The 23,452-nt window shown below is 42.6% G+C and overlaps 1 protein-coding gene across 2 annotated transcripts in view; it reads left to right on the top strand.

Annotated features, from left to right (window-relative positions):
• Positions 1 to 23,315, top strand: part of LOC137652495 (protein toll-like) — an 83,635-nt gene extending 60,320 nt beyond the window's left edge. The window contains exons 3-6 of one of the 2 annotated variants that reach the window (XM_068385939.1): positions 903 to 1,056; positions 2,185 to 2,321; positions 13,818 to 14,084; positions 22,186 to 23,315. In XM_068385939.1, coding sequence (XP_068242040.1) covers positions 903 to 1,056; positions 2,185 to 2,321; positions 13,818 to 14,084; positions 22,186 to 22,353 — 726 coding nt within the window. In that variant the 3' untranslated portion in view covers positions 22,354 to 23,315. Of the gene's footprint in view, positions 1 to 899; positions 1,057 to 2,184; positions 2,322 to 13,817; positions 14,085 to 22,185 lie in introns of both variants that reach the window. The other variant, XM_068385938.1, reaches the window with a different exon arrangement.
• The last annotated feature ends 137 nt before the right edge of the window (positions 23,316 to 23,452 follow it).

Genomic DNA, 23,452 nt, shown 5'->3' with positions numbered 1-23,452 from the left:
TCCCCCATACCCTGACGAGGTGGTATTGGGAACATCCTAACCCAGAGTTCCTTCTGGAACTCCAGGTCAACTGCCTAGGACGGGTCACACTTCTTCCTTCACACACAAGCTTATGTAGGCCACACGTTTCCTTGCGGAGCAAGGAACTTGTGAGGTGCAGGGACTCCTTTTCTCGAGTGCGACTCACTCGGATTCTGAGTCCCCGGGTAAAGCCAAAGCCAGTATGGCTGGGGACTTTCCACCCTTCCTAAGGGGTAAGACATCCAATGTAAATAGCGTGGTTTGTATTTCGGTTACGGAACAAATGACAAATTTGGAGTTGATTTGTATTTTTCCTAACCATACAAACCTTAGCTATTTACACATATTTGCCCGCCAGCCCTGTCCCCCAAGACAAGTCCTACCTCTAAGTGAAGTGAAGCAGTTCACCGGTGTGTGAGGGGGGGAGGGGTAGCTAGCTACCATTCCCCTACCCCCCGCTAACTAGAGCGGGGAGGTAATACACCCTCGTTAAATTCTAATGGCTCGCCATTTCAGCTACGCTAAAAGGTAAACCCAATGTAAATAGCTAAGGTTTGTATGGTTAGGAAAAATACAAATTATCTCCGAAATTGTCATTTTTGTATGAAATAGAATCAAATACATTTTAATTATTCAATATACTTAACCTGCCATTGCGAATTAAGTTTCGTATCCTGAATATTTTTTCGTAATATGAGGTGGAAAATCTTTGTACGTCAGTTCGTATGATGAGTTTTTGTATTCAGTAAAGAAACTTTTGTATCCTGAGGTATTACTGTATATTACTTTAATAAATTTTCTAATATATTCTTGTATGGTTATACTATGTACTGTTTATACTATAGTAAATGTAATGGAGGCAATTTCTTATACATCAACAGGTTTTAGACATCCATGAGATAGGCTGTTCCAACTTTAAAGACGAAGGCCTTATCAATTTGAATGAAGAGGATCTGTGCCCGCTCATAAAGCAACCATTTGTAATTGCTAGCATAACAGCTGCTAGCATTATTTTACTAGTGATTGCTATCTTAGGTAAGTACAGTATGCCATTTCAATGTCCTTTTAGATTTTATTCATTGTTGGGCATGCCCTTCACTCTCCCAAGAGAGATTAGCTTACCAAACGTTCATCTGGGCTCACGAGGCACTAGAAGAGTTGGAAGACCCAGGCCTAACATTGCTGAGGACTATGAAGCGTGAAGTAGATGATGAATGGAGAAGTATTGATTTAAAAGATCAGGATAGAGATGACTGGAAAAATCTAACTGATGCCCTTTGCGTCAACAGGCGTAGGAGATGATGATGATGATGATGATGATGATGTATTTGCGGATTGAGTGACAAATGGTATTTAAGACTGAAAACCTGGAACTAGACAGAACCAAGAAGTTTGCCTAGCAGTAGGCAGAAAGTCCTCAACTTACAAACTTAATAGGTTTCAAGCTGTTTGTAAGTCGAACTTTGATCAATTTTGTCCTAGGATAGACTTTATGTAACTCGCATACCTATGATTTTCAGCTGCAAAGGTCAACAAATAGTCCCTTTTCACATTGCATATGTCGTCTTCTGTAATGCATTAAATTATATAAGGTCACTCCAAAATCAAACCCTTGTTCTTGGGTAGTGACATAGCCTCTGTACCATGACCTTCCACTGTCTTGGGTTAGAGTTCTCTTGCTTGAGGGTACACACGGGCATGCTGTTCTATCTTGTTTCTCTTGTTTTTTTTTTCTTAGAGTTTTTATAGTTTATATGTAAAGGATCTAACATAAGACATGAATGTAAGCTTCATTACCGATAGATAATTGAGAAAATTCTTCCGCTAAAGCATTTCAGTCTGATATAGGGTGCAAATGTTCAAGTTTAGGCTATAATAAAAGTTCCTTGCTGCTTATCACTTTATCATTAGATGATGGGGCTTCTTATACTGCATTTCACAGTATCTGATAAATTAATTCGTTAAGTTTATTTATTCTAATTTTGGATCTTGAAACTCACTTACAACTTTTACCCCATCATAGTGAGGAAGGAGATCAAACAAAGTTACTTTTACTGTTATGTATTATCCATAGACCTTAGGATATTCATTTTACCCCTTTTACAGTGATATGTGAGTATATGAACTGTTTAATTAATGGCTTTAATTTCTTTTTTATCGTAGGAACTGTGAGTTTTTATAAATTCAGGCAAGATATAAAGGTTTGGCTGTTTACACACCGACTACTTCTTTGGGCTGTGGCTGAAGAAGAAAAGGATGGAGACAAGAAATATGATGCCTTTGTTAGCTATTCTAGTAAAGTAAGTTATTGCAAATTCCTATTTTAAGATTGACTAATTTCCATAAAGTATTCTAGTAACTTAAGTCTTCGCAAATTCCCACGTTAGGATTGACTTATTGCCATAAAGTATTCTAGTTACCGAGTCTTTGCAAATTCCCATGTTAGGATTGACTTATTGCCATAAAGTATTCTAGTTACCGAGTCTTTGCAAATTCCCATGTTAGGATTGACTTATTGCCATAAAGTATTCTAGTAACCTAGTCTCTGAAAATTCCCATGTTAGGATTGACTAATTGCCATAAAACATTTAGGAGTTTGTGAAATACAGCTTCAAAGAATAGAAACAAGAGACCTAGCTTTATATCAAGTGTCCATATACCTTAACAGGAAATATAGATTAGCTGCCATTCCACTCTTTTAATGTTGATTCGAGTTGTGACCAGACAGGAGATATTTATATATGTACGAGAGTATTTTGACCGCTGGAAATACTTCAAAACTGCACATTTAATTAGTTACTACCCGTATTGAAATCCTGATTGCAACAATTTTTCTCTAATTAGAATAACTCCAAAGTCACTATTACAAAATTCTTACCAAAGAAATTCCGGCATATCCCTTATGTTATATAGAATTTAAAATCTTATTTTAGCATTACATTAATTGCTTAATACATGTATGTTTAACACTGTAAGTGCATAGTGCCAATTACAAACCTGGTTTTTTAACATATTTGGAATTGGCTATTTTTAACCCCCAATAACAAATTTATATAGTTTGCAGTAGTTAAGTCATTTAATTACACACTGTAATTCTGATAGTTTAAATTATTGGTACCTTTATTGGATTTGTCTTACTTTCACTTGAAACATCTCGATAGGAATTTGTCTTCAAAAGTTAGAACCTGAGCTTCTTACTTTACAAGTGGTGTGAAAGTATTTGCTATTTATTCTATTGCTCAAAAGCAGTTAAGGTATCTTTACCCTTGATTATCTATTTCAATAATATATACTAGCGGAACCCGTGTAAATTACACGAAATTATATTTTCAATACTAATTATCTTGTTCCTAACCTATACATGTTTGAATAAAATATCCCGAGATTAATTTTATAATCTACATACATACATACATACATACATATACCATGGCACTTCCCCCAATTTTTGGGGGTAGCCGACATCAACAAAGAAACAAAAACAAAAAAAAAAGAAACAAAAACAAAAAGGGGACCTCTACTCTCTACGTTCCTTCCAGCCTAACAAGGGACTCAACCGAGTTCAGCTGGTACTGCTAGGGTGTCACAGCCCACCCTCCCACATTATCCACCACAGATGAAGCTTCATAATGCTGAATCCCCTACTGCTGCTACCTCCGCGGTCATCTAAGGCATCGGAGGCAGCAGCAGGGCCTACCGGAACTGCATCACAATCGCTCGCCATTCATTCCTATTTCTAGCACGCTCTCTTGCCTCGCTCATATCTATCCTCCTATCACCCAGAGCTTCCTTCACTCCATCCATCCACCCAAACCCTGGCCTTCCTCTAGTACTTCTCCCATCAACTCTTGCATTCATCACCTTCTTTAGCAGACATCCATTTTCCATTCTTTCAACATGGCCAAACCACCTCAACACATTCATATCCACTCTAGCTGCTAACTCATTTCTTACACCCGTTCTCACTCTCACCACTTCGTTCCTAACCCTATCTACTCGAGATACATCAGCCATACTCCTTAGACACTTCATCTCAAACACATTCAATTTCTGTCTCTCCATCACTTTCATTCCCCACAACTCCGATCCATACATCACAGTTGGTACAATCACTTTCTCATATAGAACTCTCTTTACATTCATGCCCAACCCTCTATTTTTTACTACTCCCTTAACTGCCCCCAACACTTTGCAACCTTCATTCACTCTCTGACGTACATCTGCTTCCACTCCGCCATTTGCTGCAACAACAGACCCCAAGTACTTAAACTGATCCACCTCCTCAAGTAACTCTCCATTCAACATGACATTCAACCTTGCACCACCTTCCCTTCTCGTACATCTCATAACCTTACTCTTACCCACATTAACTCTTAACTTCCTTCTCTCACACACTTCCAAATTCTGTCACTAATCGTCCAAGCTTCTCTTCTGTGTCTGCAACCAGTACAGTATCATCCGCAAACAACAACTGATTTACCTCCCATTCATGGTCATTCTCGTCTACCAGTTTTAATCCTCGTCCAAGCACTCGAGCATTCACCTCTCTCACCACTCCATCAACATACAAGTTAAACAACCACGGCGACATCACACATCCCTGTCTCAGCCCCACTCTCACCGGAAACCAATCACTCACTTCATTTCCTATCCTAACACATGCTTTACTACCTTTGTAGAAACTTTTCACTGCTTGCAACAACCTTCCACCAACTCCATATAACCTCATCACATTCCACATTGCTTCCCTATCAACTCTATCATACGCTTTCTCCAGATCCATAAACGCAACATACACCTCCTTACCTTTTGCTAAATATTTCTCGCATATCTGCCTAACTGTAAAAATCTGATTCATACAACCCCTACCTCTTCTAAAACCACCCTGTATTTCTAAGATTGCATTCTCTGTTCTATCCTTGATCCTATTAATCAATACTCTACCATACACTTTTCCAACTACGCTTAACAAACTAATACCTCTTGAATTACAACACTCATGCACATCTCCCTTACCCTTATATAGTGGTACAATACATGCACAAACCCAATCTACAGGTACCATTGACAACACAAAACACATTTTTCAATATTAAACTTACCCGATAATCATGTAGCTGTCAACTCCGTTGCCCGACAGAATTCTATGGAGGGATACGCCAGCTATCACAATACTAGAAGGGGGTGTACTCACCAGCGCCACCTGTGGCCAGGTACTACAGTACTTCTTGTTGACACCTCCTCAATTTTTCCTCTGTCGTGCTTCCGGCAAGACGTTCTGGGATACGCTTATGATCTTGGAGTATTTTCACGGCTTTTGGTGAAGTATTTCTCTCAGATTTCGGCTGTCGCTTTACTGGAAAACTTCTATATTAGCTTAGATAGCTATTATTTAGTCCTGATTAACGGTTAATGATCTTTTTGCTTGATTTGGAATCCCCACTTGGCTAACTCTTTTGATTCAAGATGTCTGACATTTCACAAGCCCCTCCTCATAGACGATGTAGGTCTTGTAATAGGCGTATTCCGAAGGCCTCGGTAGATCCTCACACCGCTTGTTCTGACTGTAGGGAAAGGCCCTGTCAGTTAGAAGATCGATGTGAGGAATGCGCCGGACTTTCGGAACTTGATTTTGTCCGATTTCTTAAGTATTCAACCAAGTTAGAGAGAGAGAGAGTTAGGAGGAGTTCTTCTCGCTCTTCACTTTTTTCCTCACCTCATGATCCCCTACCTTTTCCTCCCCCTGTAGTGGCTACCCCCGAACCTACTATTTGCCCTCAACCTGATATGTCTGTTGTGTTGCGTGCCATTCAGGCTTTAGGCGATAAAGTAGAGTCAGTGGTTAGTGTTCATAAGTCTCTTATGGCCGAAGTCAAGGAACTTAAGGTCAAGAGTGCAGTGGGTGGTATTAGTGCCAGTGCTATGACGAGTGCTAGTGTCAGTGCAGTGCCAAGTGCTAGTGTCAGTGTCAGTGTGGTGCGTGAGGGTACTTCTGTGCGTGCCAGTCGTCCTCCCAGTCCGGGACCTCTTGCAAGCTCCCAAGCCCAGGGGAGAAGCAATGTCGAAGGGCAAAAGGGTTCGGCAGGCCTTGATCGGCGCACAGAAGTATCCTCGGTGGTTGCGGGCGTGTCTTCTAGAGACCGTCACTCCCACCTGCAGACGATTGAGCCCGTCTTTTACTCGTCTGCTGAAGAGTTGTCAGGCAAGAAACGTTGGACTCAGGTCTCAAGACCACTCAAGCGCAGAGTCCAGACCTCAAGAGCTCAACCTGGCTGCAGTCATTGGATCAGCTCTGACTCGCCGCAGTCATCAGTTGAGTGCACTCCTCCTAAGAGGAGTAAGGTACTGCCGCAACAGATCTCTGCTGTTAAGGCTTTACCTCAGCAGACCTTAGTGTCTGCAGACCCCAAGTTGACTCTACTGCAGTCCATGCAGTCACAACTGACGGTCTTGATGCGTGAGTGTCAGGCTGAGAAGGTTACACCTCCTCCTGCGATCGCTCCGCCTAACCGCAGTACTGCCTGCCAGGCGTACGATGTTGAGGCTCCTCAGGATACCTTAGCACGTTCTGAGTTGACTGTTTCCAGTGGTGTGCAGCTCCCTCCGCCTTCCTTAAGGCAACCTCAGCAATGGGAACAGGAAGCTTATTCCTTACTTCCTCCGCTTCCACTTGCAGTTCCACCAGTGAGGCAACACTCTCTTGAGGTACAACAACCTCTCCCATCCATGAGTCAGACTCCTCAGCTCTCGCTGCAGCGACCTCAACCCTCCTCAAGGCAAGCACCTCAACACCTTAGCCTTGCGCCTCAGGAACCTCAACTCGCGAGACAATTACTGCGTTCTGCGCAGCCTCTGCCTCATCGCTCACAGCTCACACCTCAGGAACCTCAACTCGTTCCTCAGGAACCTGCTACTGCGCATCCACCAACCACACAGCAAGCGCAACTCTTGAGTTCAGACACTCATGCCAGGAGTCAGCCCCCTCCACCCATGCGCCTACCTTCTGCTACTTCTTTGGATCAGCCTTTGCAGCCTGAGCCTCAGGTGTTCCCTCAACAGAGACTTGAGGAGGAAACCACAAGTGTTTTTGTTCCAGCTCGTGCTGATTCTGCTGTTCAGCATACCTTACCGATCTCTTCGCTACACTCTGGTGATGAGGTTTCTGATGATGAGGCTGCACACCTTGATCCCTCATCAGACGTGGATGAATCCAAGTCTTCTCCGCCTCCTATTGACTTTCGTAAGGTCTTGGCTCTTTTAAGAGAGGTATACCCAGACCACTTTGTCTCTGCTATCCCCCGCTCTCCGCCATCTGAGTTTTCACTGGGCATGCAGCCAGCTAAGTCTACGTTTACTAAGCTCGTCTTAGCTAGGTCCTCCAAGAGAGCGTTAAGGATTTTAGGGGAGAGGTTGCAGTCTAAGCAACAACTTGGAAAGACTTCGTTCATGTTTCCTCCGACTAAGCTCACCTCTAAAGCGGGCGTTTGGTATGCTACAGGAGAGGAACCAGGCTTGGGAGTACCTGCCTCTGCCCAGGCTGACTTCTCAAGTCTGGTAGACTCTCCTCGTAGAACAGCAATGAGGCGCTCTAAGGTTTGCTGGACCTTCTCAGACCTTGATCACTTTCTGAAAGGTGTTTTTAGAGCATTTGAGATGTTCAATTTCCTAGACTGGTGCCTGGGGGCCCTTAGCAAGAAGACCTCCCCTGCGGACAAGGACTCTGCCATGCTCTTGATGTCCTGCATGGATAAGGCCATTAGGGATGGATCTGGAGAGCTTGCTTCGATGTTTGTGTCAGGGGTTCTTAAGAAAAGGGAGCAGCTTTGTACCTTCCTTTCCTCCAGCATCACACCTTGTCAAAGATCTCAACTCCTTTTCGCTCCGCTCTCGAAGTTCCTTTTTCCCGAAGAGCTTGTTAAGGACTTGTCTGCGGCCCTGATACAAAAGGACACCCATGATCTTGTGGCCTCATCGGCTCGGAAGACTAAGGTTGCTACCTCAGTCCCCAGGACTTATCGCACCCCAGTGGCTGATACCCCTGCCACGAGATTTATTCCGCCCTTTCGTGGTAGAGCCCCCAGCCGAGGAAGCTCCCGTCCAGACTCTTCCAGGAGCAAGTCTAGGAAAGGTTCCAAGGCCTCTAAAGGAAAAAACTGACTCTCAACATCTCCAGACAGCAGTAGGAGCCAGACTCAAGATCTTCTGGCAAGCCTGGGAAAAGAGAGGTGCAGACGCCCAGTCTGTCAGTTGGCTGAGGGAGGGTTACAGGATACCATTCTGCCGCAAACCCCCTCTGACCACATCTCCCATCAACCTCTCTCCCAACTACAAAGAAGAGGACAAGAGGCTAGCGTTGCACCAGGAGGTGTCGCTCCTTTTACAGAAGAAGGCAGTGGTTATAGTCCGGGACCATCAATCCCCGGGCTTCTACAACCGTCTTTTTCTGGTGGCCAAGAAGACAGGAGGTTGGAGACCGGTGCTGGACGTCAGCGCGCTCAATGCTTATGTCACCAAGCAGACGTTCACGATGGAGACGACGAAGTCGGTCCTAGCAGCGGTCAGGCAGGAGGACTGGATGGTCTCGTTGGACCTGAAAGATGCTTACTTTCACGTTCCTATTCATCCAGACTCCCAACCTTTCCTGAGATTTGTTTTTGGAAAGGTTGTCTACCAATTCCAAGCCCTGTGTTTTGGCCTAAGCACAGCTCCTATGGTGTTTACGCATCTGATGAGGAATGTAGCAAAATTCCTCCACTTATCGGACATCAGAGCCTCCCTTTACTTAGACGACTGGCTGTTGAGAGCCTCCACGAGTCGTCGCTGTCTGGAGAATCTCAACTGGACTTTGGACTTAATCAAAGAACTGGGTCTGTTAGTCAACCTAGAAAAGTCTCAGCTCATTCCCTCCCAATCCATTGTGTACCTGGGAATGGAGATTCGGAGTCAGGATTTTCGGGCTTTTCCATCGGCCCCAAGGATAAGCCAAGCCCTAGATTGCATCATGAGCATGCTGAAGAGGAGCAGTTGCTCGGTGAGACAGTGGATGAGCCTCACAGGGACTCTTTCATCGCTGGCCCTGTTCGTCGAGCTAGGGAGACTCCACCTCCGCCCTCTTCAATTCCATCTTGCAGCTCATTGGGACAAGGGTTTGACTCTCGAAGCAGTCTCTATCCCAGTCACCAAAGAGATGAAGACCACTCTCTTGTGGTGGAAGACCAATCTCCTTCTCAAGGAGGGCCTATCGTTGGCTATTCAGACCCTCAATCTTCATCTCTTCTCGGATGCATCGGACTCGGGCTGGGGCGCGACCTTGAACGGACTGGAGTGCTCGGGAACGTGGAACGAGGAACAGGGAACGCTCCACATCAACTGCAAGGAGCTTCTAGCAGTTCACTTGGCCCTGTTGAACTTCAAGTCCCTCCTACTAGGCAAGGTGGTGGAGGTGAACTCCGACAACACCACAGCCTTGGCTTACATCTCCAAGCAAGGAGGGACCCATTCTAGGAGCCTATACGAGATCGCAAGGGACCTCCTCATTTGGTCAAGAAGTCAAAACCTCACTTTAGTCACGAGGTTCATTCAGGGCAACATGAACGTCTCAGCAGATCGCCTAAGCAGAAGGAATCAGGTCATTCCCACGGAATGGACCCTCCACAAGAGCGTGTGCAACAGACTCTGGACCTTGTGGGGTCAGCCTACCATAGATCCGTTTGCCACCTCCATGACCAAGAGACTTCCGTTGTACTGTTCCCCAGTTCCAGACCCAGCAGCAGTTCATGTGGATGCTTTTCTGCTGAACTGGTCCCATCTCGACCTTTACGCATTTCCACCGTTCAAGATAATAAACAAAGTCCTTCAGAAGTTCATCTCGCACGAAGGGACACGGCTGACGCTGGTTGCTCCCCTTTGGCCTGCAAGAGAATGGTTCACAGAGGTACTTCAATGGCTGGTCGACGTCCCCAGGACTCTCCCTCTAAGAGTGGACCTTCTACGTCAACCTCACGTAGACAAGTTGCACCCAAACCTCCACGCTCTTCGGCTGACTGCCTTCAGACTGTCGAAAGATTCGCTAGAGCTAGAGGCTTTTCGAAGGAGGCAGCCAGTGCGATTGCCAGAGCAAGGAGGGTTTCCACTCGTAGAGTCTACCAATCTAAGTGGGAAGTCTTCCGGAGCTGGTGTAGAGCCAATGCAGTATCCTCTACCAATACCTCTGTGACCCAAATAGCTGACTTCCTATTACATCTTAGGAATGAGAGATCCCTTTCAACCCCTACGATTAAAGGGTACAGGAGTATGTTGGCTTCAGTTCTCCGCCACAGAGGTTTGGACCTTTCTTCCAACAAGGACCTTCAAGACATCCTTAAGTCTTTTGAGACATCTAAAGAGCGTCGTCTACCCACTCCAGGCTGGAACCTAGACGTAGTCTTAAGGTTCCTTATGTCACCTAGGTTCGAACCTCTCCAGTCAGCTTCCTTCAAGGACCTTACCCTCAAGACTCTTTTTCTCGTCTGCCTTGCAACAGCGAAAAGAGTCAGTGAGGTTCATGCCTTCAGCAAGAACATTGGTTTCACGACCGAATCTGCAACATGTTCTTTACAGCTCGGGTTCTTAGCTAAGAACGAACTTCCTTCACGTCCTTGGCCTAGATCGTTTGAAATACCTAGCCTCTCCAACATGGTAGGTAACGAGCTAGAGAGAGTTCTTTGCCCTGTCAGAGCTCTCAAATTTTATCTTAATAGGTCAAAACCTATTCGAGGACAGTCAGAAGCCTTATGGTGTGCCATCAAGAAACCTTCGAGGCCCATGTCCAAGAATGGGGTTTCGTATTATATAAGGCTTCTGATTAGAGAAGCCCATTCTCATTTAAAGGAGGAAGACCTTGCTTTGCTGAAGGTAAGGACCCACGAAGTAAGAGCCGTAGCTACTTCGATGGCCTTTAATAAAAACCGTTCTCTGCAGAGCATAATGGATGCAACCTATTGGAGGAGCAAGTCAGTGTTTGCATCATTTTATCTTAAAGATGTCCAGTCTCTTTACGAGAACTGCTACACCCTGGGACCATTCGTAGCAGCGAGTGCAGTAGTAGGTGAGGGCTCAGCCACTACATTCCCTTAATCCCATAACCTTTTTTAACCTTTCTCTTGAATACTTTTATTGTTGTTTTTATGGTTGTTACGGTAGGCTAAGAAGCCTTCCGCATCCTTTTGATTTGGCGGGTGGTCAATTCATTCTTGAGAAGCGCCTGGGTTAGAGGTTGTGTAGAGGTCCTTTAGTAGGGGTTGCAGCCCTATATACTTTAGCACCTTTGAGTTGATTCAGCCTCCAAGAGGAACGCTGCGCTCAGTAAGGAAGACGAACTTAAAAAGAGGCAGAGTAACGGTTCAAGTCGACTTCCTTACCAGGTACTTATTATTTCATTGTTATTTGAGATAACTGTTATATGAAATAGGGATACTTAGCTATCCTGTAATCTTGTACACTGGTTTTCACCCACCCCCCTGGGTGTGAATCAGCTACATGATTATCGGGTAAGTTTAATATTGAAAAATGTTATTTTTATTAGTAAAATAAATTTTTGAATATACTTACCCGATAATCATGATTTAATTGACCCTCCCTTCCTCCCCATAGAGAACCAGTGGACCGAGGAAAAATTGAGGAGGTGTCAACAAGAAGTACTGTAGTACCTGGCCACAGGTGGCGCTGGTGAGTACACCCCCTTCTAGTATTGTGATAGCTGGCGTATCCCTCCATAGAATTCTGTCGGGCAACGGAGTTGACAGCTACATGATTATCGGGTAAGTATATTCAAAAATTTATTTTACTAATAAAAATAACATATTAAACAATCTCACCAACCATTCAAGTACAGTCATACCACCCTCCTTCAACATCTCAGCTCTCAGACCATCCATACCAGATGCTTTTCCTACTCTCGTTTCATCTAGTGCTCTCCTCACTTCATCTATTGTAATCTCTCTCTCATTCTCATCTCCCATCACTGGCACCTCAACACCTGCAACAGCAATTATATCTGCCTCCCTGTTATCCTCAACATTCAGTAAACTTTCAAAATATTCCGCCCATCTTTTCCTTGCCTCCTCTCCTTTTAACAACCTTCCATTTCCATCTTTCACTGTCTCTTCCATTCTTGAGCCAGCCTTCCTTACTCTCTTCACTTCTTTCCAAAACTTCTTCTTATTCTCTTCATATGAATGACCTAATCCCTGACCCCACCTCAGGTCAGCTGCCCTCTTTGCCTCACGTACCTTGCGCTTTACTTCCACATTTTTCTCTTTATATTTTTCATACTTCTCTATACTATTACTCTGCAGCCATTCTTCAAAAGCCCTCCTTTTCTCTTCCACTTTTACCTGCACTCCTTCATTCCACCATCCACTGCCCTTCCTCATGCTGCCTCCAACAACCTTCTTTCCACACACATCACTTGCAATCCCAACAAAATTTTCTTTTACTAACTTCCACTCCTCCTCTAAATTGCCAGTTTCTCTTACTTACACTTCGTCATATATAATTTTCAACCTTTTCTGATATTTACTTTTTACCCCTGGTTTTATTAGCTCTTCAACCCTCACTACCTCCCTTTTACATCCACCTACTCTATTCCCCCATTCTTTTGCTACAACTAATTTTCCTTTCACCAAAAAATGATCAGACATACCGTTAGCCATACCCCTAAACACGTGCACGTCTTTCAATCTTCCAAACATTCTTTTAGTTATCAACACATAATCCATTAATGCCCTTTCTACTACTCTTCCATTTGCCACTCTTACCCATGTATACTTATTTTTATCTTTCTTTTAGAAAAAACTATTACTTATCACCATCTCTTGTTCAACACACATATCTACCAGTCTCTCACCACTTTCATTTTCACCTGGTACGCCATACTTCCCAATGACACCTTCTACCTCTCCAGCGCCCACTCTAGCATTTAAGTCACCCATGACAACTACATAATTCCTTCTACCCAGTCCTTCTACACACCTAGTTAATTCATTCCAGAACTCATTCCGCTCTTCTTCACTTTTCTCACTACCTGGCCCATACGCACTGACAAACGCCCAACATTCCCTACCCACCCTAACCCTTACCCACATTAACCTAGATGATATCTCCTTCCATTCCACTACTTTACCTGTCATCCATTCACTCAGCAATAAAGTCACACCCTCTCTCTCGCTCTTCCCCTTTCAATCCCAGACACTCTACCAGACATTTCACCAAACATCACTTCACCCTTTCCTTTTATCTTCGTCTCACACAAGGCTAATACATCCATCCTTCTATTCCTAAACATACTTCCAATTTCACATCTTTTACTCTCTATCGTACTACATCCACGCACATTCAAACACCCCAAAACTAGAGTGCGGGGAGCAGTCACTCTCCCCCCAGCTCCATCTCTTTGTTGATGTCTCACAGGATGTAGATACAGGAGAGGAGGTTCCTAGCCCCCTCGTCCTTGTCCTCGTCTAGGTTATGGAAATTGTTAGAACTCAATTTTTTGTCTAATATTTAAAAAAAAAAGATTCAGGTGCTAAAGACAAAATTGGGAAAACTATATAAGATGTGCTTTGGTTAAGTAATCAAAGTCTAATGCGAATTTGTAAGAGTATACCATGAAATTATTTCCGTTTTCTGTAAAGCGTGAGAGACAATAAATAAACAACACACACGCTATCGTATTAATATCTAGATACTTTCTGAAAATGTCATGTTGAATGGTTTGGCCAAGAATACAGTGTATGATTTTCCTTCATTTATTCCAGGATGAAGAATTCGTCAACACCATTTTAGTTCCGGGTCTTGAAAACAAGGACCCCAAGTACAAGCTTTGCCTTCACTACAGAGACTGGGTCCCTGGAGAATACATACAAAATCAGATCCATCATAGCGTGGAAGAGAGTCGCAGGACAATTGTCGTCCTCTCCCCCAACTTCATCGAAAATGTTTGGGGCCACTTGGAATTTAAAGCTGCGCATTCTAAAGCGCTCAAAGACAAAACAAACAGGATTATCGTGATTGTTTTAGGAGAGGTAAGCCTAAATCCTTTTTAGTTATATCACTCTTCCTGAAAATTGATTTCTTTTTGAAAGAATCCCTAATAAAATGCCATTGGAATTAGCTATAGTATAGTATTCACTGAATAAATACTGGTTCTCTATATAAATAAGTTTTCCAAGACAAAAAATTGCAGTAAGTAATATGTTTTGACATTAAAGTTGTTTCTCACACTACATTACCTCATACCAGTACTTTATTCTGAAATTTTTGTTTACTGATGAATTGGAATACTGCATATAAGCAAAAAATTCTAAATAATTAATTAGTATAAATATATACTGTAATAGTCATCATACTTTGCGGGTGAAGTTTAATCGAGGCCATTTGCCCCCTGTTTCTATGCATGAAATTTCAGTTAGCCCAACTCACAAAAGTGTGGTATTGAGCGCATGAATGTTAGGAATAGATTCATAATAATATTTATTTAACTTTCTTCCGACAATCTAGCAAGTTTAGAAGCAAAGTGAATATGAATAATACTACAATTTTTTATGTGTATTTTTACTAGCTTTATAAACTCGGGGCATTTACCAGCCGCCCATTGAGATACTACCGCTAGAGTTATAGGGTCCTTTGACTGGTCAGACATTACTACAGTAGATCCTTCTCTCTGGTTACGGTTCTTTCCCTTTGCCTACACATACGCCGAATAGTCTGGCCTATTCTTTACAGATTCTCCTTTGTCCTCATACATTTGATAACACTGTGATTACCAAACAATTCTTCTTCACCCAAGGGATTAACTACTGCACTATAATTGTTCAGTGGCTACTTTCCTCTTGGTAAGGGTAGAAGAGACTCTTTAGCTATGGTAAGCAGCTCTTCTAGGAGGACACTCCAAAATCAAACCATTGTTCCCTAGTCTTGGGTAGTGCCATAGCCTCTGTACCATGGTCTTCCACTGTCTTGGGTTAGAGTTCTCTTGCTTGAGGGTACACTCGGGCACACTACTGTATCCAATTCCTCTTCCTCTTGTTTTGTTAAAGTTTTTATAGTTTATATAGGAAATATTTATTTTAATGTTGTTACTGTTTGTAAAATATTTTTTTTCCTTGTTTCCTTTCCTCACTGGGCTATTTTCCCTGTTGGGTCCCCTGGGCTTATAGCATTCTGCTTTTCCAACTAGGGTTGTAGCTTAGCAATTAATAATAATAATGGTGTTACTTCTGGTTTTGTTTTCTATGGCCAGACAGTCCATCAGTAATTGGTAGATTACGTCAAATTTGCAGCAAATATTTTTATGTTGAACAGGCTGACATGTCTTTTTATAGTTTATTTATGAAATATCAGTTTTAATGTAATTGTTTTTAAAATATTTTATTTTAATCATTCATTACTTCTTACATCGTTTATTAATTTCCTTTCTTCACTGGGCTATTTTTCACTGTTAGAGCCCTTGGGCTTATAGCATCTAGCTTTTTCAACTAGGGTTGTAGGTAAGCTAGTAATAATAATAATGTTGCATTGCTAGGCAATAACTGCCCATAATGCATCCCACTTGTATCAAGAGTTTCCTTATAACACTCCTCTGGTCAGACTTGCTGAGGCGGGACTTTTGGTAAATGACTCAGTTTTATATAGCTAGGAAAAATAAAAATTATATAGAATTTGTACTGTAGTTTATTCCTATGCGGATACAAACTCCCGAGTCATTTAATGGGAGTGATCCTTAAGGGGGAGGAAGTCTCTGTGAGGTAGAAGGTCTGCCCTCCTCTTTTTTTTTTTTTTAAAGTTATAATTACTATAGTAATAGCGATTTGTGCTTAATGGAGCCAGCTCATACAAGGCAGGACCTTCTGTTCCATTCTAGAGAGCTTTGCAAGGGTGAAGTGATATGAACATCAAGTGGCTTTTAATATGTTCAATATATCAGCCGAAGAAACATGAGGCATTCTTACCTGCATCAGGGGGATTTCAAGTGAGGGTTTGAAGTTCAAACAAAATCGCCATTTGCCTTTATACTGTACTGTACTCATAAACACCCTTATAATGCAGAGAATAACTACTGCCTGGGATAGCAACAGTTAGTTGTCCCATGAGAGCTTAACCTAGACTATTTGTTGTGCAGCAACAATGGTTCCTATGAAAAAGGTGTTTAAGGGCCTGTACGTGAAATCTTCAAGGTGGTGGTTCGTAACAGTGATTTGTGTCTTCCAGACTCTTGCTTTTAGAACTTGAGCTACCGAGTGTTCTTTGCGGAACGCTAGGGTTGCAGCAAGCCCACGTGTATCGTATGCTTGACGGACCCCCGTGGAGACACTTTCCCTGAGGATTTATTGGTTCTCATGATAGTTTCTCTCAAACAGAAAGAAATGGTGCTTCTGGAAACTTTCTTTTTGGAATAGCCAGTGCTCACAAACAGATTGAAGATTCTAGGTCTAAGATACAGAGTCCTTTTAAGATATTTACTTACTGCTCTTACAGGATATAGTAATATGTCATCTAGGTCGTCAGTTACCTCTTTGAGACAAGATCGTGAAAGAGTCAAATCTGATATCATTATCAACTGGATTTTTGCCCCCAATTCAGTAACAAAAGACAAAAATATTCTCTCCACCCTCTGGAATGTGACGTAAGATGAGATATACCATGCAGTTCACTCATTCTCTTGACCAAAGCTAAGGCAAGGAGGAAGACTATCTTTAGGTTAAGATCTCTGTCTTAGGCTTTATGCATAGGTTCATATGGAGCTTTCTTCAAGGCCCCGTAGGACCTTAGTCACATCCCAGGAGAGTGGTTTTAGTACTCGATGAGAGTGAGACTGCTCAAAACTCCTCATAAAGGCTGAGAGTTCCCAAGAATCTGAGAAGTCCACTCCTTTCAATTTGAATACTTGGCTCAAGGCAGATCGGAAGCCTTTCATTGCAGTGCCTGAAAGGGCCATCTTGTTCCTCCTCAGAAACACAAAAGTCTCCAATCAGGGGAATATTGGCCTTGAGTGGAGCAATATTCCTCCGGCAGCACCAATCACAGAAGATTTTCCACTTAGCTGGTAACCTGCTGTGGAAGACTTTCAGAGGTATCCGGAAAGCTGCTTTGAAAATCCTTTCTTTAGGAGGAGGAGGTGGATAGTCTCCAGCCATGAAGGGATAGGCAATGTACCGTCATGGAATTCTCCTAAGTGAGGTTGCCGTAGCAGTTTGTCCATTATGAAAGTTATTTGGTATTTCTGTAAGTTACAGCAGGTCTGAGAGGCAATGTACTGCCATAGAATTTTCTTGGAATGTTAGGATACCGTAGCAGGTTTGTCAATTCTGAAAGTTCTTTGGTATTTCCGAAAGTTCCAGCAGGTCTGAGAGGCAATGTACTGCCATGGAATTATCTTATGTTAGGATGCTGTAAAAGGTTTATCCATTCTGGAAGGTCTTTGGTATTTCCGTGATAAGTTCCAGCATGTCTGATGTGAGTACCACTCTGCTCCTGGCCACCTTAGGGCCACTAGCATTACTCTGACTCCCATGGATGTTTGGATCCTGTTCAGTGTCTGATGAATCAGACAGAACTTTTGGAAGCCATAGAAGTGTAGACCATCTCAGGGGAGTTGAAATGAATCTTCCATCACTGCAGCTTGGTCTGGGACTGGAGAGCAATATACCGGGAACCTCACAATATCACAAGTCTCTTTGCCACGAGAGAAAGCAAAGACTACTCTGAACCAACTGTTGTCCCTCAATATTGCAGATGGTCTGCAATGATGTTTCTCTTCCTGGGGATAAACCTCGTCGAGAGGCATTGCCTGGGACTTTGTCCACTTGAGAATCTCTACTGCTATGTTGCATAGGAGAGGCTACACCTTGCTTGGAGATGTAGGTCACTACCACGGAGTTGTCGCTGATCAACACTACAGAGTTACTGCTCAAGTCTTTGCGAAGTGGTGTAACACAAGTTGTGCCACTTTCATTTCCATTTTTGGAAGTTTATAGAAGCTTGTCCTCATCTGGCTACCCATGTACACTCTTTGGTGTAGACGCAACAGTTCCTCCTGTACTTATACCAGATGGCTCTGTCACTCATTGTCCAAAGGAAAAGGCAACCCTTTTGGCTTTAGAGTTTGAAAGCAGAGTAACAAGGAACTTGATCTTCCTCATTCTTGTTTTCCCGAGGCTAAACTAACTAGCTTAGCTTTTCAATCTTGTGAAATTAAGTAGGCTGACATGTCTTTTTATAGTTTATATATGAAAGAATAGTTTATATATGAAAGATCTGTTATAATGATGTTACTTTTCTTAAAATTATTTTATATTATTTTATTTTAATTGTTTATTATCATTTTATTTATTAATTTCCTTATTTCCTTTCCTCACTGGGCTATTTTTCCGTTGGAGCCCTTGGGCTATAGCATCCTGCCTTTCCAATGAGGGTTGTAGCTTAGCTAGTAATAATAGACCTGAGATCTGTTTCTTTCCCAGGTGAGTGCCCCATCCCTGTCGAGATGCCATCTGTGAACCGCATGTCCTGTTGGGAGGCGCTTGAAGGGATATTCCTGATAACAGGTTCTCCTCGTTCAGATACCACAGGAGGCCCGGTATCACCTCTTGAGGTGCTTGCAGCAGGATGGTCTGAGGCTTACGACCACTGGGTCTTTAAAGCCCACTGCACCAAGTGCAGATCCAAACTTCCCCAGGGGAACAAGTTCTTCTAACAAGGAGAGGTGACTTAACAACCTCTGCCAGGTCAGGAGGACCCCTTTCATTAAAGTTGCTACCAAAGTCCTGAACATTGACGTTCTTTTATCTGTAGCAGGGAAGGCTTTGGCATGCAGTGTTTATGTCCATGCCCAGATACCTGATGAATTGGTTGAGGATTAGGCTGGACTTCTGCAGGTTCAATTGGATCTCACGCCCTAAAGTGATCTGCAAGAGAACCCAATCGTCTAGGTAATCTCAAGAGCCCGATGCCCAGACTGAGACAAGGGTAAAAAAAAATGGTGAAGCCCTGAAGGACTGTAGACAGGTCAACGGACAGCACCTAGAACTGGAACAGTTTCTGTCAAAAGGGAAACCTTAGGTACATCCTTGTGGCAGGATGGGTGGAGACCTGATAGTAAACATCTTTCAGGTCTATGGTCAGATGATAGTTATTCTTCCTAATGGCCTGGAGAGCAGAGGTTAGTGCTTGCATCTTGAACAAAACTGCAAAATGGAGAGGTTCAAGAGCGAGAGGTCTATGACAGGGTCTCCAACCTCCCGTCAGCTTCTTTACCAGGAATAAGTTGTTTGAGGCAAGCCTGGAGAGTTTTAGAAGACTTTCTCCACTGCTTTTTGGCTTAACGACATGGAGACTTCCTCCACTAGGAGTAGCTCTTTTGATCATTTCATATACAGTAATATGGTTGGATACAATTCTTCGTCAGAGGAGTCTATGAAGGGGATCCGATATCCTGAATGGAAGACTTCTACCGTCCAAGGGTCGGTCCCTAGTCCTGCCACCTTTGCAAAGTGCTTTGTAGGCATCCCCCCACCAGTGGTAAGCATAACACGTCACCAATTCCTCTCCGACGAAAGTTAGGTCTAGGTTTCTGCCTCCCAGGCTGTTGTGCATTCATGGGAGGGAGGAGACTTCTCTGTTGGAGTGGTTGCCTAAAAGGAGAGTTCTTAGTCTGTTTCTGAGGAGTGGACAACTTTGGAGCCGCTGCTCTGCTCACCATGGGGCTCTGTCCCAGTCTCTCTTAACTTCTTGATAGCCTTATTCACATCCGAGGACTGACAAAGGGAAGGAGCATCTCTAGGGGACAGCTGTCCAGAGCATTTAACTAAGACAGCATCACACTACTTACAGAACAACTTCCCCCAACGAAAACATTCTGGTGGAGGAGGAATGCTATTGCCTTAATGCCAGATCTTGAGAGGTCCTTGAACTGTTCCCGTACAACTCATCATTGAGGTTCCTAGTAACGGCAAAGCGAGTGCCCCAGATCAGTGGTCTACCCACAAGCAATTCTGAATGGCTGACATGGTGACTGAAATCGTGGCTGGTGAAAGTTCGGTAGTTTTTCTGCTGGAACTGAAGGTGATAGGCTCCACATTTAATGTAAAAACGTCTGCCGTAGCAAAGGTAATGGCAGAAATTTTGATGATCTACTCGCTTTCAGCAAGTTTTCAGTAACGGAGACTTGAGTGTTAAAAAACTCAAGTTTGTCCTTAGTCTGGCTGGAAAGGGCCACATCAAACCTAAGTTTGGGGATCTGAGACTGTGGGAAGGTAGCTCCAATAGCGCACATCTAAACCTCTTAAATGGCAATTATGCTCATGATCATACATCAACTGAGCTTGTACTCACACACACGTGATAATATCCAGGCGAGAATGTAGACTTAACAAAGGTCTTTACTTTTCCTTTCCCTTGAGTAATAACGAGGAGGGGGCGAAAATTCAGTTTGCTCCCATCGTAAGATTGGTCGCCTGTCTTGATCGTGAAGCCGAGGAGTTGAAGTCTTTCTCGGAACTCTTTATGAGGCGAGAGGTCTTAGTGCGCTGCCATCTTTAATGCCTACGGTCAGGGCCATGTCTATGTCGTCTGCCTATCTGTTCTTCTACGTCCGATGGGGGAGTGATCCTTGGGAAGGGGGAGAAACTCGCACCCCTTGTCTGCTTCCTGTACCTGTAAAGAATCATCTGAAAAAGAGTTAAGTGTTCTGAAGAATGCTTATCATGATAATCATGATAGTTGGACAGTGTAAGAATGGTGTCTAGATGATTAGTGGGTTTGTCCCTAGTGAAAAACAATAGGTTCCTATTTGGGTAGGGGCGAGGTTTTATCTCTATTTTATAAAACTGGGGAACTCCAGATTTATTTTCTTGGACCTGTCGGCCTTCCCAGACTGCTGGGGAGTAATTTCACACGCAATGACGTCTTCATGTTTGGATACATAGACACTTTCAGATCTTCCAGTAAGGCTGCCTTGGTACAAGGCGAAACGACAGGCTTCACTCTAAGGTCCTTCAAGGAACGAGATGCTTTCACTGACCTAATAGGAGACACATTCAAGGGGGTTAATAACTTATCTGCATAGTCTGACAAATACAAACTCCCACTCAATACAGTGGTGTGGGTTAGGGAATCTAGACAGAACAGCATAATATGATGTACATTAGAAGCATCAAGTGGATCTGGCTCAGTGAGCACAGCTGCCATAGCTAGGGGATCCACAATAAGAACAGAGTCAATTTCATAATGCACTTTAAAACCAGGTGCGAAAGTGATAATGAAATTATGACCATCGTCCCCCGTGACAGAAACCCCATAGAGCTCCTGACATGAAGAACAAGGGAGATAACATCTGTAGCCAAAACTATCCTTTAGTTTCTTCTCACTGCTTACCGAAGGGAAAGGAGAGCGATCTCTTGGCTCGCTTATTTTGGCGAGAACGACATCTATCCCACTGGGAAGATGACCACTCCATACAATACTCGCATGGAGATTCCAACATACCTCTTTTTCCTCAACTCGACGGACATACCAGGTGAGGATCCATTTCAATCCTGCTGGTTAAGGTACCACATGGGCGACCAATATGGCCCGGGTAGGAAAGCATTTAATCTGATGTAGTTGAAAGCCACACACCAACTCACAAATAATGGTAAAGCAAGTGACAGGAAATGTCAAAGATACAAGCAAAACAATAAAAGGATGAAGAGCAGCAATGAGTCATGGAAAGCAGTTGCCTAACAACGCAAGATAATGTATCTGCCAATTACTTTTTTGTTGTCTGGCCATAGTAAACTAAACCAAAGTAATCCCATTAAAATGACTCTTTAGTTTGTATCTGCGTAGGAATACACAGATAAAAGCTATACATGTAGTGACTCAGGACTGAGGAAGTGGAGACACCTCCAACCGGAATAACTTGAAGTCCAAGACCAATTTTAAATTTATATTGCCACCTGGCTTTTGTTTGAGAGTCATGAATTTGGGGAAGTCTCAAAATTAAGTTCGCTTTATGGTATAATTGTTTCACTTTAAAGCAAATATTTAGGAATACCATAGTTTTTATAACATTACTTTGCTGGCATTCAAATCACGTGTTTATATTCTGTTCGACTGTAAATCACTAACGTATTTTTCTATTCCTAGGTACCACCAAAAGACGAATTAGATGAAGAGCTGAGGTTGTACCTTTCCACAAGGACTTACCTGCTGAAGAGCGACCCAAAGTTTTGGGAGAAGTTACGATATGCCATGCCTCACCCTCCAGATCTTATTAAGAAAAAAGAAAAGCAAGAAAAGATTGAACTAAGATGAAAGGAGAATAAAACTGCGTTAGATAGTGAAATGAAGCGTAATAGTACGTATTAAAAGTTGCCAGGTGCTCGACGTGACTTATGGAGTGAAGAGCGAGTGATATACTTTAGTATACTTGAAAATCTCAGGGTTGGTTGTTATTTTTGGTGTTGGTACTTGAAGGAGCTACAGCATTGACTAAACAATGACTAGGTGTATATTCTTGCTCATAATCAATGCCATTGTATTATAAAAGAAACTAGATTGGAAAGCTGTCAAACTAGTTTGATGGTGACATTGTAGAAAATAACGTGCTTTACACGTACAGCTTACGTGTGCTTACAATACCTATTCTGGATACATGATACCATACTGCCACAAGTGCTTTTACGTACAGTACTATGAAATAGTACAATACCCATTCTGGATATAAAATACTATACTACGATAAGTGCTTTAAGGTACAGTACTATGAAATAGGACTGATGATATTTCATCAGAATTTAGATTACATTTCTATGTAACAGATTATGAAAACTTGATTATAGCACTTGTAAAATATTGTAATAGTTTGCAACGAAAACAAACTAGGTTGTGTTTTGTAAAGTTACACAGGTATATATCAGATTTACAATATAGAATACTGAGCAAATATGCTAGATTTTCTGGTGTGAATACAAATGACTACTAGATAGTGGGCGATAGGAAAATTATAGCCATATCTAAATATGTAAAGTATTTGCTCAAACTCAGTTCAAATAAATATAAGTTTTTAAAGTTTTCAAAACTGATTTATAGGAACACTATTGGGCAAAGGGTTGAGCATAATACGGCTTAACTACTAGGCCTTATATAAAACCCCTGATATACAAAACTATTACTAGCTGTGGAGGTAATGTAGAAGGACTGTTCACACAGTATTTAAAGTTGATCTCTGAGTAAACATTGTTCATTAATGTACATTTGTAATAAAATATAGAAATTGATTTTTTTTTGTATTCCTAATGCTAGAACAAAAATTCTAGCTTTGTCTTGAAAAAGTAGTTCTTTGCCAAATAAAATTTAATACCCTGGATATCAAAACTTAATCATTATGTACAGGAATCAAAGATAAATCTAC

Source organism: Palaemon carinicauda, chromosome 13 (genome assembly GCF_036898095.1).
Source record: "Palaemon carinicauda isolate YSFRI2023 chromosome 13, ASM3689809v2, whole genome shotgun sequence".
Lineage (NCBI taxonomy): Eukaryota > Metazoa > Arthropoda > Malacostraca > Decapoda > Palaemonidae > Palaemon > Palaemon carinicauda.
This window is presented reverse-complemented; position numbering and strand designations above follow the sequence as displayed.